Source organism: Heliangelus exortis, chromosome 19, assembly GCF_036169615.1.
Source record: "Heliangelus exortis chromosome 19, bHelExo1.hap1, whole genome shotgun sequence".
NCBI lineage: Eukaryota > Metazoa > Chordata > Aves > Apodiformes > Trochilidae > Heliangelus > Heliangelus exortis.
Genome location: NC_092440.1, coordinates 379,215 through 394,117, shown reverse-complemented (window position 1 = coordinate 394,117; position 14,903 = coordinate 379,215). Strand labels below are relative to the sequence as shown.

The 14,903-nt window shown below is 41.6% G+C and overlaps 1 protein-coding gene across 2 annotated transcripts in view; it reads left to right on the top strand.

Annotated features, from left to right (window-relative positions):
• The window catches only part of FBXW8 (F-box and WD repeat domain containing 8), a 52,294-nt gene that overhangs the window by 6,608 nt on the left and 30,783 nt on the right, over nucleotides 1–14,903 (top strand). For both annotated transcript variants that reach the window (XM_071763750.1, XM_071763749.1), the window contains exons 3-4: nucleotides 3,603–3,767; nucleotides 4,334–4,422. In XM_071763750.1, the coding sequence (XP_071619851.1) occupies nucleotides 3,603–3,767; nucleotides 4,334–4,422 (254 nt within the window). The remainder of the gene's footprint in view (nucleotides 1–3,602; nucleotides 3,768–4,333; nucleotides 4,423–14,903) is intronic.

Below are 14,903 nucleotides of genomic sequence, written 5' to 3'. Positions count from 1 at the left end.
GAGTGAACCTTGAATTTCTCTTTGCGTGACTAGGGAAGAAAATAAACCTAATGAAACAAAGACAGTTGTCAGATGGAGAGGGATGAATAACCCTTCATTAGGATTTGAGCCAGTTGATTTAGACAGGATTAGAAGAAATTCAGGATTTGATGGTAGAGGTGGGTTTGGTGTTTGTCTGTTTTGTTTTGGTCTGGTTTTTTTCTGGAAAAAAAAAATCCCCTGAAGGCAAAAACCAAATAGCAAAACCTATGTCAGCAAAAGCCTTTAAAGTCCTTCAGAACATTATTACTTGTTAAACTATAAGACAGAAAAATGTTCCTCTGTGGAGCTCAGGGGAAACCAAAGTTTCTTCACTGAGAACAGTTTGAGAACCGTAGTAAAAAGTTAACAGGAACACTGAAGACAAAATTAAAGTGGGGGCTCTAAATCTAGAAACAACCCTGCAAGATGTTGTCATTGATCGTTGCTGGAGTTTTTGCATCGTGTAGAGTTGGAAATAATTATGTTTGTAGTTTAATAAGAGCTTTGTGGGTGTCTGCTACTCCCCAACAAGCAGAGTGTACGGGTGCATATAACTACATCTGTAATGCTCTGGCTTTCAGGGCCTCACCTGAAAATAAGGCAAGCAGATCTAATAAAGCTGACTTCAAGCCAATGGCTGGTTTTAATGTGGCAGCTCACAGTGGTGCTGTAAAGTGAAATGCTTGAGACACTTTTATTAGAGCTTTCTTGCAGCTGAGGCTCACTCAGTGGGGCTTTTACAAGGGATTGTCATGCCAGTTTTGGTGCATTAAGAAAAGGCTGTGTTAGGGACCCTTTGGAAATTCATGCTTGTAAAGCAGCAGGATTCAATGTAATTTGATTTAAAAAAATCATAATAGGATAGAATCGTTATTCCCCTTGAATGTTTGCTGCTGCAAGTTGAAAAGGCAGTTTCAGTTTTATGGAGTCTCCTCCCCTTTATTTATTTTTTTTCGCTGTCTTTATAAAATGCTTTTAAGGCCTTGAAACTAGAAAGCTCTGCCCAATATTGTCTATTTTGGCAGACTCCAAAGGTGCGTGTGTTTTCTTCTAAATCAAGGCAGAAAGTTGGGGCAGTTTGCCTTGGGTTACATCTGCCTGGGCCTCACCCTCTCCCTTGGTGTCAGCAGAAAAAGTGCTGCTCTGAAGGGCAGGGGGCAGAGGTGCTGTCACTGTCAACCAGGCTTGGCCAGGGTGCTCAGCTCCTGCAGAACAGCTGCTTTTTTTGTGTGTGTGTCAGCAAAAAGCTGGCTGGGTTTTCTTTTTCCCTTTTTTTTAATTTTTTTTTTTTTTTGAGCAATAATATATGTATTTATAGTACTTTAAAACCAAATAGAGAACAAATTCCCCACTAAACTGTAATGGTTTGAAATTTGGATTGCTTTTTTTTTTTTCTTTTGAACTTCCTGACTGTGTCCCTGTAGGGATAGGAGCATAGAACACTGCTTTTTTTTTTTTTTTTTTTAATACACAATGAGATACAATACTAGAGAAGACTCAGTGCTGTTTCTGGCATTTTTAAGGCACTATGATCTCCCTATCCACGTTGTTTGGTGATGGAAGGGGATTGTCTGTCTGCTAGTTTGATTTGAGGTCTCCTGGTTACCACAATATTAGTTCTTCAGGACTTGGATATTCCTGTTTGAGAGTTGCTCTTGTGAGTAGGTATAAAATCTTAGAAACATACAGGGGTTCCTCAGGCCACCTCTTTTTTCTTAATTTTTCCCTGGAAGAAACAGGTCATGAGAGATGTCTTATGGTGCAGTCCTTGTTTCCTAGTGTGTGATGTTTTATGAGAGCAATAATGAGATATATGTGTCCTTGAAGGAAGACCAACAGGCTACACAACACTGCCCAGATGACTGGAATCTTCATAGAATCCCAGGCTGGTTTCTTTGGAAGGGACCTTAAAGCTCATCCATTCCCACCCCCATTCCATGGTCAGGGACCCCTCCCACAGCCCAGGGTGCTCCAAGCCCCATCCAACCTTCAGCACTGCCAGGGATGGGGCAGCCACAGCTTCTGGGGGCAACCTGGGACAGGGGCTCAGCACCCTCACAACAAACAATTTCTTCCTAAAACCACTTCAGTCATGAAGCCTTCAGGGAGAGACCTGTGCTGCTGATTGCAGAGCACACCATCCCAACTGCTTGGGGGCTGTGTGGTGTGCCAGGAGGTTTGAAGCCAGGGGTGTAAAATGTTTTTGCACTTAGCATGACCCAAGGAGACCTGTAAGGGCCAGGGATGTTTTGATGGGTGCTTTCTGGGCTTAGCTGCTGTCTCCCTGCAATGTTGGGGATCTTTTGGTCAGGCTGAGGGGTCAGTCTTGGCCCATGGTGCATTCAGTGTGCAGCACACTAAGTCATCCTTGAAACCTTGTAAAAGTTTTCAGATCCTGTTACAGACTCTTAAATCACTTGATTGATTTAAGGTGGGGACATGGTTTCCCTGACCTCTTTGTAAGCCTCACTGTACACTTGGTTGCTCCTATGGTTTGTGTTCTGCATGGACTTTGTGCAAATCTGTTCCAGTCTGAAGGAGCTCATGCTTTTATCCATTATTATGTGTAATTTTGGGAAGCTGTGCTTGGTGGTTTGAAGGCATCTGAAGTGAGGTGTGCATAATGATAAAATACAAAGGAGGTTAATCTTAGAAAGCAGAAAACAAGGAACAGTTCCTCACTGTGCTGTGTTTTGTCTCTGTGTTAACATGGAACCCACAGCAAGCAGACAAGAAGAAATGGTTCCTGTAAAAGTTTGGATCAATGGGAGGCCAAGATTCTTGGTTTAATCCTGGGACTGAAACAGGCATTAGATGCTTAATTGTTAAGTTGCTAAAAATGATGTCAGTCTAAGAAGGTTAAAAAAAACCAACCTTTTGGAAACTGTGTGCAGTTGATTGCTGCTTTCACTGGTAGCAGCTTTCTTTGGTTACATCTGGTTTTTAAATTAAGAATTACAGAGAACAAGTGCTACTTAAGTTGGCTCTTACCTCTTGAATCTTTAATTCTAGCCCACAACTGATTATGATGAAGCTTTTCTCTCTGAAATGGACAGCAACGTAAGGCTCCTTGTAAAAATAACTCATTCCTATTTATGCACACTGTAATACAATAGGTTATAAATCACTGATGTTGTACACCTAATCAGGCATTGTCAGGAGGCCTTTAGAGATGTGGTGGTGTGATCTGTTTTCTTAGCTTGCTTGCTTAGCTACAGATAGGAAAATAAATTCACATTTTTCCTCTTACCTTACAATGCCATCTTAATTGTTTTCTTGCTCTTTTCTCTTTAAAGCTTTCTACTACACTGATATTTCAGGCAGGTAGTGTGGCCACTCAATACTTCCGTCCATGTTGTGTGGAGTTTTAGTGGAGGAGAAATTCAGCTTTTTTTTAAAGAAGAATCCACAGAAAACAGGTCTTTAACTCAAGGTTTTCCCCCCCAGCCTGTCCACAGCATACTTAGATAAGAATTTAGTCTCCGTGCAGGCCTAGGTTGATTCATAAGTGTCTATTTCAGGTGCTTTTAAGTACTTTCTAAGGAAATCTAAGCTTTACTTTATATCAACTTGATTTCTAGGTCAGCAGGACATGGAAAGTGCTTGCAGAAGATGAAGTGCTGTGGTACAGGTTGTGCCAACAGGAAGGATATCTGCTAGATACCAGCATCTCGGATCAGTCCTGCTGGAAGCTCGCCCTCAGGAACTGCCGTGCCAGAGAGCGCACTTTGAAAACCAACTGGAAGGTAAAAGGGAATTTCTTTAATGGGGTCCAGATGGTGGAGAAAAATGGGAGCCTACTTCAGGCAAGTGGTAGTGAAAAGTTGGGGAAGGGTTTTGGGTTGTTTTTTTTTTTTTTTAGTTTTTTTCTTTTTTTTTGGTATTGCAGCTGCTTTTTGCCAGTTGAAAGGCGAAAGCTGCTGAAGGATTTATGAGCCTTAGCCTTAGCTGTAATACCTTTTTTTCTCCAATGACTGATTACTTCTGGGAGTGAGTCTTTCTGTTTGCTATGCTACTCCAGTGACTTTGGTGAGAGAGGGATGCTTCTACAACCATCCCTTGATAATGAGAATGTTGTGCTAGTTGGTTCTCTACCTAAAGATTACAAATGATAATGAAGAGCAATAGCTTCTTTCTCCTTCATTTCTGTCAGTAAAAATTCCAGGAGGCACAAGTGAAATAGATGGGTCTTTCCTCTCAGCTGCACTGCAGCTTGTCAGTAGCAATAGCAAAGCTTGGAGTTTTCCACAGAGCAGCAAATTACTTTGAGTGTTTCCCAATCCCAAGTCCACCTCTTGTTTTTTCTGTGCAGAACCGCGTCGGTGCTGTGAGCCAGCTGCCATACGAGCTGGGCAAGGTCCTCTCTGATGTACATTCCTGGGATGGAGTTGTTATTGCTGGGTGAGTAGGAGCTTGGGTAATGCTCTCCTAAGCCTCTGCTTGGAATCTCGTGTGCTGCTTGTTAACCAACTCAGAAGCAGCATCTGTTTGTGGCAAGAGGAATGAATTTTTCTGACTGCAGTTCCTTTGTGGGTGTGCTAGAATGTCCTTAAGGTGGCTGATAGTGATGGATACTTACCAGTCACTTCAGCAGTGCACAGTTTTATTGTACTAATTAAAAAAGCTGTCACGTGTATGTAGTCCCTCTAAAGAGAGTAGTACTTTCTGATTAACTGTATCTGTCACTGTGCTGTGGAAGCACCCAGAATGTATGTGGAGTATTGTACACGTTGACTAAAAAGTGTTCAGTTTACTTTTTCCATAAAAATCTCTTCATCACAGGGATATTTGTGTGTGCTATGGCAGGGTAACTTCAGAAGGACTGTTATTTTTCGCCACTGTAATTTAAATGAAAATCTAAGGGGGGGGAGGGAAATCCAACCAAAACCCAGAGAAAAACCTCTCTTTGTCTAATTTAAAGCTTGGTTTCATGTTGTTTATTCCTTTGCTTTACACTCTTCAGTAGAATTTTGAGAACCTTGCTAATTCTGCAGAGAGCTCACTCTCACTCAGTAGATGTAAGACTTTACTATATTCTGCTTGAATTTTACAGGTTTAGTAATTAGTAGCCATGCAGAAGTCACATGAATAAATAGAACTTACGTCATCCCAGGGGCAGTCAGAGGACATGGTCCTTACCATACCAGAGTTCCATACTTTATGGTAGCACATCATGGTAATGGTATGCTTGTGCATTGTGGGGCTAGAGAAAGCTCTGTATAAAAAAAGGTGCCTTGAATTAAGTTGGATGTAACTCCTGTACACACTGAAATGCTTTTGAGTGCTGTTGGACAACCAAGAGCAGAAATCTAAACCAGCAGGAGTGGAAGAAGAATTTTAATCCTTGATGGGTTTGGTTTGGTTTTGTTTTTTGTTTTTTTTTATGTTATTAGATGCTGTATGACGTGTTTTACTTCTGGGTTTGGAGGTCTTCCTTTCTCTTCTCTCTGCCATCCTCTTTCTTGACTTTTGCTTCTCTTTCTCTGCTTTTCATGCAACGTTTTTGCTGCAGTAACCAGCTGTGTTACAGCACAGAAAATGCTTCTGGTGAAGTTTGTGACCTCTGGAGGGGCAGTGCCCTGCAGCAGTCAGCCTCAGCTGTGCCCATGGGAAGAGGTTGGGGAGCTTGTGTGGCTGGAGGGCCCCAGGTCTTGCACTGACTCATCCTGATGTCACTTGGTGTCACCTCTGCCTTGGTGAGAGCCTGCTGGGCTCTGCAGCTGGGGTCCAGATAGCAACCTGACTTCTTGTGTGCCCTTCAGCTTGGCCACTGTTTTTCCTGGCCTTGGTAGGGAATCCACACTGCTGTATCTGTTCCACTGTATCTAATGAAGCCTCCTGTACTTTTTTGGGAGCCAGAAACCCCAGTTGTCTCCATGCTGCTGCCAAAACCTCCAGCTCTTCTTTTTCTTCTTTTTTTCCATTCTGCTTATCTTCAAACATGTAATGTATAGAAGGTAAGCAGAATAAATTTAATTTCTAAAGAATTAATGAACAAAGGAGGCTACTACCATATATTAAACTCAGATAGTCCATTGTATGGACTATTCCATAATTGTATTATGGAATTTCAATTTATACATTTTCACAGTCTTTTCATATTCTTTTCCCAGCTCCTTCAGTATCTTTTGGTGAGTTTGCCTCAGTTGGCATGGTGAAGGGAGCTGGTTCTCTTAAAGAATTTAGATCCCTGTAAGGTTCATGGTAGTGAGTGAGCAGGTAAGAGAGCACTGACAGAAAAGGCACACATGGCTTATCCATTAGGGAAAGTGATGGTATGTGTTTCACTCTGATTGCTTTCCAGTAATTGCTCTTCTCTGAGAAAGCAAATTTTACTAATGAAGTATCTTCTTCTGAAGCTGTGAGCATACATTTGAGTAAACAACATGGGGAAATCAGACTTTATGTGGTCAGTAAATGAAATGTTTATAAAATCAGAACACAGACACTGTATTTCTTCCTTTGTGGTTTACTACTTGCCCTTCGCTCTGCTTTGGTAGCTTGAGATTTCTCAAAGCATTTTTTAAATTGCTGCAAGCAGAAAATGCTTTTGTGGATCTTACTGAAAAGAAGATGAATTTGTTGTTCTGCCAGTGATGATCAAAGTCTGCAAGGCAGTAGCACACTGTCACCACCCCCCAGTGATATCTCGTGGTATGTCCTGGTAACCATCAATCGAGACAGACTTAAAGTTGTAACTAAAACTTCAGAGGACATGAGCAGATTGTGCAGGAAAAGACTTTGCATTTAGGACTGAAGAATTTGTTTGGGTTTGGCTATATTTTGCTTTATCCAAACATACCCTCTTCTTTCTTGCCCAGCTTATTGTATTGTACTTAATGGCATTGTGCTTTCAAAGTTGTCATAAAAGTGTAATGAATCTGGTGATCAATAGCTAGCTATTGCATTCTTTCAGTACTGAAGAAGTAATTTAATAGCTGAGGTTAACAGCTCAATTTTCTTAGTATAAATATCAATTATCTGCTACATTTAATGATTATATCTCCAGTTTCACAAACCCTTATGTGCTTAGCTTTACATGGGAATAATTGTAGATTACAGCCAGCATTGGCACATCCATAAAGCTAAACAGATGTGTGACTTCTCCAGACTTGAGGATTTGGTGATGATCTTAAAGCAAATATTTGTGTGTGGCTTTTCCTGGGCTTTTCTAAGCTTGTGGCATCGTTTCCCTTCCTTCCCTCTCTAGTCAGGTTGCTGCATAGGAGAAAAATTGGGCTGCTCAGTTTTTAGCAGTTTTTTTTGATGTCTGACTTTGGGGAGCAGCTGCAAGGCTCTGGCTCAGCTGGGTCAGGCCAGCCAGGCATTACACTTTGTCTTCAGAGCTGGAAACTGTGGCAGTGTGGAGCAGCTGCTCTCTGGTTTCAGGAGCTTCAACACAGGATCTTGGGAGATCAAAAAATGGTTAGGGGAAAAAAAAAAAAAAAAAGTGGGGAGAGGTTCTCCAGCGGCAATGCTGGGGCTGTTGTATATTTGGGGTTTTGGAGCAAGCCTGGGGAAAAAATATTTAATGTAAGCCTGTGCTGTGGTAGACCAGATCTAGCGTGCTACAATATACTGCTTCAGACTCTGCTGGAAAGGGAAGTAATTTCTATTTTAGTTGCTGTAGAGCTTCCTACCAATATTTCTGAAAAGGAATTTGGACAGATAGTGAGCAGAGCCACTCAGAACAGCAGCTGTAAGTACATAGAGGTGTGGTTTTGCCTGAGCTGGGTCACGAGCAGATCTCTTTTTGAACTCTGTGTAAGGAAGCAAAGATAAACTCCACAGGGTTAGCTCTCCCTTAGAGAAATGTACCTATTTCATGCCCTCTCCTTTTTCTCCATGCTGCTGCCAAAGCTCAAGCCAGAAGATGGCAGAATATCAAGGATTGATTAAGTGCAACCTGAGCTGGGAGTTGAGGGTGGCTGGGAGCAGCTCCTCTTTCTCCCAGCGACATGCATTTACTGGCTGACATCAGATAATTCAATCTGGCCTGCATGCAGAGCATCTTGTGTTTATCATTAAAATTTCATCCCAGTGGTTACGATGCTTGTTTTCTGGGTCAGACCTTGAATCCCTTTTCATTTGAGACAGTGGTGTTTGTGGTTACCTCACTCCCAATCAATGTTGTATTTGCTGGCCTTTCTACAGTTACATGTCTCGAAGGATCTTCTTTAAAGGGATGTTGTCCTCCCCCCGCTCCATATTCAATTCAAATGTAGTTTCTCCTATAAGTCAGAGTTTACCTAAAGCAATTACATGTCTGCTCACTTGGCTTTTATAAATCACTACTGGTGATTGAGTTCACTAATACTGTCATGGGTTTGGTTTCAATACTGAATGCCTGGATTTCTTCACCTTCTGTTAATAAAGTCTTAAACAAATCTCTTTACTGTCTGGGAGAAGAAAAAAATAAAATTGGTACTTTTTCTTTCTTGGCAAAGTTGACAGCCACACTGATAAGCATTTGTAGTCAGAGGTTGGGTCCTCCTGGACATCCAGGATGCCTCCAGGCAGGCATCTGGTCCATGTATGAGCTGCACTGTCATTACACTGTGGTGTAACCTGTTTGTAACGTGTTGTGAGCCTGTTTTACTGCCTGACTGGCTCCGTGTGAAATACTTCACATGTTCCTGAAGCTGTGTAGTGAACTTGCCTTGTGTTGGTGGTGATCATCTCACCTTGCATCATGCATACTAAGTCTGCTGTGATAAGGTGATGCTTTGTTGTGCATTTTGTTAAGTTTTTCATGCTGGTGGAAAGGGAACAGTGACTTTATTGCTGCTGTTTGTAGCTCTGAAAGTTTCCCAAATGAAAATAAACAGAAGACATCCAGAGTCGGATTACAAACACCCAGAAATACAAAGGTGTCTGCTCTTTCTTTCTTTAGCTTTCTTTGGCTGAAGGAGGAGTGGTAGACTGTAAGTAAAGAGCTTGCATAAATGAAATTTGTGCCATGGAGACTGATCTACCAGCTGCTGTGTGGAGTCCCTGCACCTCTTACAGACTGGGGCAAGAACCAACCTTTGGTTCTCCTCTTTACATTTGAATTCCAGACATTTTCCTCCTTCCCCCAGTAAGTAATGCCTTCTTTCCTAGAGATTTTATTTTCTTGAGAAAGGGCTGGTGAGATTCATCTGCTTTGAGTACCTCCATAAATCTGCACATGAACACTTCCTCCCCTTTCAGGGTGGAGCACACCTGGCACATGCAATATTTCTCCAAGTGGTGCTTGATAGAAGCAATGAGAAGGAAAAAAGAGCTCTCTAAATATCCTGTCTTGTTATGGGGATCATCTGCTTTAGAGGTAGCAATACATCTTGATTCCCTCATACTGAGAAACTGAATGCACTGAAATAACTTTCATGCAGTTGTCTTCTTTCTGAAGGAATCTTATGGGAGTTAGAGCTGAAAGACTGCAGCACCTCCCAACAGTTTGGACCTTTTAGTTTAAGTCATTATGAAGAACATAAATGCATAAATGTAGCTGCTATTACATGGTAGCTTTCTTTGTTCTCTGAGATCACCTCCCACACTGCTTTCCTCTTGCTCAAAGGTGACCTGCAAATGCCTTTTTTTTTTTTTTTTTTTTTTTCAAAAATGGGCTTGCCACTCTTTTTAGCTTTATAATGATGTGTGAAACTAGCCCGAAAGGCTTGAAAACACTTTTCTGCACTTTTTAAAACTTCATGTCAACTCTCATCTAATTTGGTTTGGTTTTTGCTATAGGGCTTGTGGGCTATTCTCAAGGTATTTATTATTAGCTCTTGCATCTTAATTCACTGTGCAGACCTGAGGAAACCAAAATATTAATTAGTAATGAAAATGAATAAAAGTTAACAAACCAAAGTCTTAAACAGCCTGAATAAACCCCTGTCTTGTTTAATTGCTTAAATTTCACTTTTATAATGGCACAGCTCTGATAGGTTTCTCCCTCCCGGTGCCTGGGATGTAAAACAAAGCAGTGAGACAGAATGTAAAAATATTTGCTTTTTTCTTTCAACCTTCCCCAAACCTTTTGTCTTCTCTTCACTCATTCTCATCATTGTTAAGAAGTAATAAGTGTCAGAGCTGCTTTTCTTTTTCAAGTGAGTCACCTTTAGGAGGGTTGGAAAGAGGATGACATCATGAGTTCGGATGGGTCAGATGACAAACTATGAGAGGTAGGTAAGGTTGTGTTAAGTGACAAATAGGTTGGCTTCTCTTTCATCTTGTGAAAAAAGAGCCTTCCAGGTGAACCAGTAGGAGAAGCTTGATACCAGCTCCTTGTGGAAGCTGCTTTTCCAGCCTGCCCCACCATGAAGCTATTGGGTTACTTTAGGTTTGGTGGATACAGAGGAAAGTGGTGTGTGTGTAGTGATGCTCAGTATTCTGAAGTCACTGTAGTTACTTCTCAGCTTGTAAAGCCTGGTTTTCTACTAAGGCCAGGCAAACCCATCCTTTTTCTTGTAAACATGTAGAACATTTAATTTTTACTCTTTTCCCAACCTACCAGCCTCTGGGCTGTTGCTGCCCAAAGGTGACACTTGTGCTCTCTGCTTGTTGCAGTGTGTTGCAGTTTGTGTTCCTTCCAACATGTCAATAGATCAGTTTACAACATCTACAAATGGTGTTTTCTCACCCATGTCTGCAACTGGAGCCATTGTTTTTTTTGTTGCATTAAGAATTTGTGAAGTAATTGGGCTGATGGGCCAGATCCTTCCCAAATTGCATAATGGTTCCTCTTGAATTCTCTTGAGAAAAGGTAACTTTTTTTCTCCTGCTGTGGCAGTAGCCGTAGGCAGTACCCACAGTAATAATACATTTCTGTGGTCAGAGAGGCTGGTTTGATTAATGGACCTGGGCTGATGCAAGCCACTGGAACCTTGATCTAAATGATGGGGGATTTTTGGCCATAAAGAAATTACAAGTGACAGTTTGGCTTTCTCTAACTTCTGCTTTTCTAAGTGCTCATTAAAATGTTTTGCCTACTATATAACCCTTTGGCTGGTTTCTGTTCCCTTGGTATGACATTTGCATGCACTTAAAATTAATAAGAAAGGCACACAGAAGTACTTAGGATGGCAAAATGTTAATTTTGTTACAGATAACAATAAGCTGCAGAAGAACTGCACACTATCTCCAGCAGCTTAACCCACTTTCTAGAGCTTCAGTTTATTAAATAAGGTTTTGAGTCAGAAGATTCAGGCTTTCTACAGCTCAGTTTCTGTGAGTGTGGTTCTGCTGACAGACGTGGGTTGATGAAATAGAAAGCTCTCAGATTTTGGGAACTGGTCATAAGAATGCTCACAATATATTTCCTGCTTCTTAAATCTTTAAAACCTATCCACATCAGTTTTGGTACAGGTTGCTCACTTTTTTCCTAGCCAGTAACCCAAAATAATGTTTGGATGGAATCAGGGACCTTACTTTTCTACTTCATGTTCTTCTGTTTCAAATGCTGGTTTTGGCTTATCCCCATCTGTCTGTGTTCTTTTTCCTTGTATTTTATGGTGTATCTTTCTGCCCCACAGACATTTTCCGCTGTTCCATTTAAGCTCCATTTTTTGTCACTGTGTTCTATCGATATCCTTTGTGCCATACCAAGTAGCTCTCTTTACTCCATTGTTTGCACTCTCTAGCTGCTGCTAGACTGTTTTTCCAAAATCCTTCCCTGAAGGGTTTCCTAAGCCCAGCTACCTGTCAGCAGCAGGAGCAGTGGCAAAACTAGTGGCTCTTTAAACGTGAAGGCAGGTGTCACTCTGGGAGGCATCTGACACTGGTAAATGTATCTAAGCAGGTCCAGCATTATCCCTTGCTTCATAGAAGAGTATAAGGAAGGTAAATGAATCCATAATTTCAGTTTTTTGTCCTTAGTGAGGTATCTTCCAGCTTGTGGTGGTTTTGTTGAAGATGTCTTTTGAAATGGAACACTGTGAATTACCACTGGCTGACTTGAGCCTTATAGAGATGATGAAGCTTTAGAAGCAGTTTGACCCAACTCACAAAGATGTTTGGATTTGGGTTTGAATGTTTAATTTGATGTTATTCTTAAGCTTACTGAGGGGGTCACTGACAAGGTGCCTTAATTAATCACATGAAGAGCTGGTTAGTTGCTTTTGGTGGAAAAAGGATGAAAGATCTGAGATGCTTGTGGCAGCAAGACAATGCAAAATACTCATTATTTTACTTGCTTACCAAGAGGCATCTGTTTAAACAGAGCTATAGCTAGAGATTGTTACTTGAGCAAAATTCCTACTGACTTCAATAAAATGCATTGACACTGTAAGGACTTCATAATAAGATCTTTTGAGTATTAACAGATGGTGACTGGCTGCCTGAAACAAAGTTGTTGGGGTTTTTTGTTTTGTTGATCACCACAGGTATCTGGAAACTGAACAGACTTTGCCTTCTGGAAATCAAACCTGACTGTGAAACAAAGGTTTTTCTTTCCCCTTCCTTTTTGTTTTCTTGCTAGAAATTCTTTGAAGAAAATAGGGGGGAATGGAAACTGATTTCTGAAGCATCTTATCAGAAGTCTTTGGTGTTCAGACCAACTCAGTGTAGTCAGACTTGCCCTGGAGTGGTGTGCTCGAGGCAGCTGACAAAATGGACTGACACCAGCATCCTGTTTCACCAGAAACCCAGTGATGGTGTAGTTGACCTGCTTGTTTGAAGTGAAATTCTGCAGTGCCAGCAGTAAGCAAGCCATGAAGGAAAGCAGTTTGTCTTTGCTGCTGCCATGGACTGAATGAGGAGAGTCTCGACTGTTTTGAAAATGTTCCTGTTAACAGTTTTTCTTTTGTGTATTTGTCAGTTTATATATTAGTTGCAGTTGTACTTTGCACAAACACTAATTAGACAGCCATCAACACTCAGGGCCAAAGGCTTACTAACAATGCAACTGTGATAGCAGTGTCTTAATTGGTTGAGTATAATTGTCATTAGGCAACGATAAAGACATCTGGGGCTCTGGAGAGAGATCAGCTTCCCCCTCCTTCTTTTCCCCAAATTTGTTCTGGCTGTTGCTATCCAACACAGTTGAGCTTTTTTCAGATGAGATTCTGTGTTTTGACCAGTTTCCTGATGTTTTTCTCCTTATGAAATGGTCTGCCTCTTCAGCACCACTTCATTAGAGCAGTGCCCAGCCTCCAGCTCTGCTTCCTCCCACATGTGCTCTGCACTTCACCACCTGCTTCCCAGCCATCCTGGGACAGCAGCAGCTTTTAACCCTCAGCTCCTTCTCCTTCAGTCTGCTGCTCTCACTCATTTGAGGAGGGCCCAAGGAAACTGGTCATCCCATTAGGACATTGCTGCCAGGAAAAAGTTGTTGAAATGCCTTTGATTATTCAGCAGGTATTTTTATTATAGTATGTAATTTTCCTACAGTTTGTTTGTAGATCCTGTATTAATTTAATTTTTCCACTTTCTCTACACCATGTGCATTGCTTCACTTCAGCAAATTTTTCATGCATATCTGTAAAGCTTTAGATGAATTTGCAGACTAATTTTTACAGACATATCCATGCTTCAGACATATCTGAAGACAGAATTACACAACCTGCTTGTCAAAGAGAAGAAGTGTAGTTAGGAAAATACAGCTCTTGCCTAGAAGCCCATGGATCCAGAGCTGAAAGCTGGGATGAAACATCTTGGAAGGCATCAGGAAAGAGGGTATCAGGAGAGGGGGAATCTTGGGCAGCAGTCTTTTTCTTGTTGCTCCCTGTTGTGCTTGGGAAAACAAGACTTTAAGCAGCCTTTTTAGGTGAAGTAAATGAGATGTGGTGTTGATTTTTTTCTGTGGGCTTGAATACTCAGATTTTTTAGGGTTTGGGTTTGGTTTAGATTTTGATTTGGGGTTTTCTTTATGCAAGTGGCTTATATCAGATGTTAGAGTCTGGACCTGTCTCTGCAATAATTATCTCAGTTCACCCACTGGGGGGGGGAAGCAGCAGTTGAATGCTGTAAATGTATTTGTTGTTACATTAAATAGAAAGGGTTTGTTGTTTGTTTGTTTTTTTCCCACTCCAGCAGAAAGCTGTGTGGGTTTTTCAGAGCTATCTTGATACCAAAATCAGTAACTGAATGAATTTGGAGGAGTGTGCCTGTTCTGGGCTCTTTCATTCAGGAACTGGGGAAGTATAAAGGCTGTGGTGGTAGGAAATGAATAGAAATACTGAAATTATCTAGAAATAGGTTCTGCACAGTGCAGTGTGTTCTACTCTTCAGCCATCTATGTTGATATGGCAGATTTGCCAATTATCTGCAATAAAGCAGCCTTTTTATTTTTTTTACAGCAAGGCAATGCTTTTAATAGTTTAAAAGCCTTTTGTTGTGGTTACAAATTGAAAGTGTGTTGCTCTTTACAACAGCATTAAAAGCGTGGAGTTGAACCATTAAATGTTGTAGTTCTGATTTGGCTTCATCTCTGTTTGAAAGTCTTCCAGTTCAGTTCTGGTACAGCCCCAGTGTATGCTGGAAGTGGGCACACAGTGGTGATGGCCAGTGGAGTGTGGTGACAGCTGAGGAGATGGTTTATATCTCCCATTTCCCTCTGCTGCTTCCCTGCCCAAACCCAGACCTCTACTTAGGTTTCCAGCCTGGTCTTGTAACATCTCTCCAAATCCTCTGGGTTTGCCACATGGGGCTGAGGTGCTGGTGTGATGCTCTGGGAAGGATGGGAGTGCTGGTGCTGAGTGAGAAATGGGGGTAGGAAGGATATGGGAGGGATGGAGACCACTGTTTGGACCATTCTTTACTGCCCTCCTCCCTCTTCTTCCTGATGAATGGAAAGCACCTTTCCCACCTCCCAGGGCACTGCTGGGGTTCCTGGACACCACAGGTTTGTGCATTTGCCAGGCACAAATGAAGTGGGGTTTGATGGGTGCTTGCAGGGTTTT